This window comes from Octopus bimaculoides, chromosome 18, assembly GCF_001194135.2.
Source record: "Octopus bimaculoides isolate UCB-OBI-ISO-001 chromosome 18, ASM119413v2, whole genome shotgun sequence".
NCBI lineage: Eukaryota > Metazoa > Mollusca > Cephalopoda > Octopoda > Octopodidae > Octopus > Octopus bimaculoides.
Genome location: NC_068998.1, coordinates 5,807,139 through 5,811,207, shown reverse-complemented (window position 1 = coordinate 5,811,207; position 4,069 = coordinate 5,807,139). Strand labels below are relative to the sequence as shown.

The following is a 4,069-nucleotide window of genomic DNA, read 5'->3' as shown; positions in this document are numbered from 1 at the left end:
GTGTATGTGACATGCTTTGTGTGACTTGCAGAGGAGAGAACCATGGAAAAAAAAATAAAGCAAAAAGAAAAAAATAAAGAAGAAAAAGATTCCGGAATACGAAATATTATTTTCCCATAATTCAATTCACTTTTGTAATATTTGTTTTTTTTGCTCACTTTTTCTCATGTGTTTTAAATATTTACCTACACACACATATATATATATATATACACATATATATTGATATGTATATACATATGTATATGCATATACATATATATAGATAGATGATGTCTACATATTTATATGGATATGTATATACATTTATATCACATATATATATATATATATATATTTATATGTGTATGTATATACATAAATATTTAATATATACATATGTAAACTACACAGGTTATTTCCCATAATTCAGTTTCCTTGTTATGGTTGTTTATTTTAAATTTTTCTCCTCATTTATATATATATATATATATATGTATATATATACATATAAAATTTACACACCCATACACACATATTCATGTATGCGTGTGTTATGTCTCAACACATTTTTGCTTATATAATGCAGACAGTGGGAGCATCATGGAAGGGGAAGTAGGAAGGAAAAAACAATAAACAAAAAAGACAACAAAAACTCCAAGATATTTCCCAGAATGCAGTATTTCTTTGTATCAAGCATTCTTTGTTTCTTCCTTTTCTTTACGTTTTTGGGGTTTTTTTTCTTTTGCAGGAGTGTGTGTGTGTGTGTGTGTGTGTGTGTGTGTGTGTGTGTGTGTGTGTGTTTTCGTTTTCTTTATTGGTTTTCCTTTTCGCCTTTGTTGTTTTTGTTGGTGTTGTTGTCCTTTCCGTTGTCTTGCTCCTATGATGTGAAAGAACTTTCTTTTTCCAAAGCTACATCTATAAGCAGTGATGACGTGTTGTGGTACTGGATTCCGTACCTGTAGAAGAGACCAAAACAAACAGAAATGATAATAAAAAATAAAACAAAAATACACAAAAACACAAGATAAATTCATGATGCAACATCATCATCACTATTATTATTATTATTATTATTATTATTATTATTTCAACTACTACAACAATGAGTTCGAATACTTCAACTTGATGTGATCAACTAACCCCACCAGTGCTCCCCACCCCCACATCTCTCACTAAAATTGATGGACTTGAGCGAAAATTCAAAGCCATTACTATTATTATTATTATTATTATCATCATTAATTACGGCAGCAAGCTGGCTAAATTGTTAGCTGGGCAGGCAAAATGCTTAGCAGTATTTCGTCCATGTCTATGTTCTGAATTCACATTCCACCAAGGTCAACTTTACTTTTCATCCTTTCAGGGTCGATAAATTAAGTACCAGTTATGCAATGGGGGTGATGTAATCGACCTGTCCACTCCCACTTTACTCTTCTCATGCTCCAAATTTTTCCTATTTCAAATTTTAAGGGATTGTAATTTTTTTCTTCTTCCTCTTTCTTTATGATCCTGGAATCAGACAGGCATCATCATCATTATTAGAGACGCACAGCATACAATATCGTGAGGTTGATGATTGAAAACATCGTGTCTACCAGAGGGTTTGTACTGTTTGTCAAGTCACAACAAGGACCTCAGACAGACAGTACTTTATGCAATATGCGTGCAGTTCCAAGCAATGCCGACTTTTGCAATACATCTAGATTGTAGGGTATTATTATTATTATTATTATTAAGGTGGTGAACTGGCAGAATCATTAGCACACCAGACAGAATGATGCTAAGCATCTTAATTCTATCAACACTGATTACACCGTTTATCCTTTTAGGATTAATGAAAAAAGTACCAGTCAAATACTGGGATCAATGACAAATGCATCCATCTTTACGTTCTGAGTTAAATTTCTGCTGGGATCAACTTTGCTTTCCATCAATTTTGGGGTCAATAAATTAAGTACCAGTTGAACACTGGGGTCAATGTAATTGACTGGTCCCCTCCCCCAAAAATTCAGGCCTTGTACCTTTAGTAGAAAGGATTATTATTATTATTAAGGCAGCGAGCTGGCAGAATCGTTAGATATTATTATTATTATGATGATGATGATGATGATGATGTTGTATGAGCAGTGGCAGACTGGCCAGGTTGCCAGCTTGCCCCATGACAATTGGGCCCCTGCACCATTAGAATCCATCCCGTCAAATTTGAGAATTTTTTATTCACTCCTGGATGAATGCATTAATTATTTCAGCCTGGCTGTGTTTGTAGACAGTTGAAAAGAATATTTTTAACAAAAAAATAAATAAATGATAGCATTGTAGTCGCAGGTGGGCCCCCTTAGTCTCCTGGCAACCAATATTTTTAGACCCAGTCGGCCACTGTGTGTGAGTATGTGTTGACACCATGTGATGGTTGTAAAATGGTTGTCACTGTCATACAAATAGTGTCATTTATTTCCTATATTCGACAACAATGACTAGCCATGAAGAAATATTACCATGCTTGGAAATGAACAGTTGGGGTGGGGGTGACAGGAAATGCATCCAGCCATAGAAAATCTGCTCCAATAAACTTTATCCAGCTCATGCAAGTATAGAAAAATGAATGTTAAAAAGCAAAGAAAATGAAGCTGGTGAAAACACTGATGAAGTCTTTGTGACCTCAAAATGATTCCAGAGTACTGCCTTGTTGTGGGTGCTGTCATAGAGATCTTTGTGACTGACTGGTTGCTCAGAACACAAAGCCTAGCTGCTATACATGTGGAAGTAAGAGTCACCTAAATGCTTCCTGTCCAGAAGAGCTACAGAACCTGAAGGGTAAAAAAGAACAGCAACAAAGGTTTAAAACCGCAGAGGATGTTGTTTGTGGGGCAGCCCTAGGGATAGGTGCAGAAATCAATGCCTCATCCTTAGTTCCAAGAGTGAATTTGGAAAATGCCTTGGAAGCAAAACCATAACCATCAGGGCTAGACAATTGTCTTATGACAATGAGGGGAAGACAGGAAAGCAAGTAGGGGCAGCAGATTTCTGGCAATAATAGGGAAGGAAGAGAAAAACAACCACACAAAAAACCTAGACCTGAAGTGAGAAGAACCTCTCTCTCTCTCCCTTGATCCTCTCCACCACATCACATTAGACATGACAGAACAGTTAAGCTTGTTTTGCCATCATGTAATTTCAGGTTCAATCCCACTGTGCAGCACTTTGGGCAAGTCTCTCCTACTATAGTCCCAGGTTGACCAAAGCTTTGTAAGTGAATTTGATAGTCGGAAACTGTGTGGAAGCCCGTTGTGTGTGTGTGTGTGTGTGTCTTTATGTTTGTCACCCCACTCAACTTAACGACCAATGTTTGGTTTGTCTGACCGTAACTTAGTGGTTTGGCAAAAGAAACTGATAGACTTTAAAAATTAAAAATAAAATAAAAGCATGGACATTGATTCGTATGACTAAACCCTTCAAGGTGGTGCCCCAGCATGGCCACAGCCCAATAAGTGCAATAAATAAGAGAAAAGAAAAGGAAAAAAAAGCAGATTATAAATTTAAAGATGGCTTTCACTGGAACAGAAATAAACAATAGAAAGTATGGAAGGTCTAAAGGACAACAAATTTAGGCAAGGTTTCAATGAGGTGCAGTGAGGGTTTTAGTAAGGGAAGGATAGTGAAAAGAAGGAAAAAAAAAAGAAAAAAAGAAAAAAGGGTAATTAGTAGGGAGTAAAGGCAAGGGATCTTTACTATCATGGCAGCATTGACGATGTGAAGAAAATAGGAAGGAGGTCTTTGACTATGAATTCTATAATATCCAGGTTAAAGTGTGTATGCGTGTGCATGTGAATGTGTGTGTGTTGTAAGGTACTAATGGATGAAAGGTACCAGTGATTGAAATATGGTATTTTTCAGCATAGAAGTTGATGTAATATTTAGAATGAATTAAGGCGGTGAGCTAACAGAAACGTTAGAAACGAAATGCTTGGCGGTATTTCATCTGTCTTTACGTTCTGAGTTCCACTGTTTTGGTTCCACCTTTTTGGCACAGCATCTCTGATTCAACACTGATTATCTGACATTCAGCATCCCATTGCAACTCTCATTC

General features: G+C 36.2%; 1 protein-coding gene across 4 annotated transcripts in view; it reads right to left on the bottom strand.

The window, feature by feature from the left end:
• Positions 1-642: 642 nt before the first annotated feature.
• LOC106870038 (N-acetylglutamate synthase, mitochondrial) overlaps positions 643-4,069 on the bottom strand; it is a 91,802-nt gene continuing 88,375 nt past the window's right edge. For all 4 annotated transcript variants that reach the window (XR_008265844.1, XM_052974196.1, XM_052974195.1 and 1 more), the window contains one exon: positions 643-938. Coding sequence is in view for 3 of the 4 variants with exons in the window: in XM_052974196.1 (XP_052830156.1) it covers positions 860-938 (79 nt within the window). In the remaining variant the exon portion in view is untranslated. The remainder of the gene's footprint in view (positions 939-4,069) is intronic.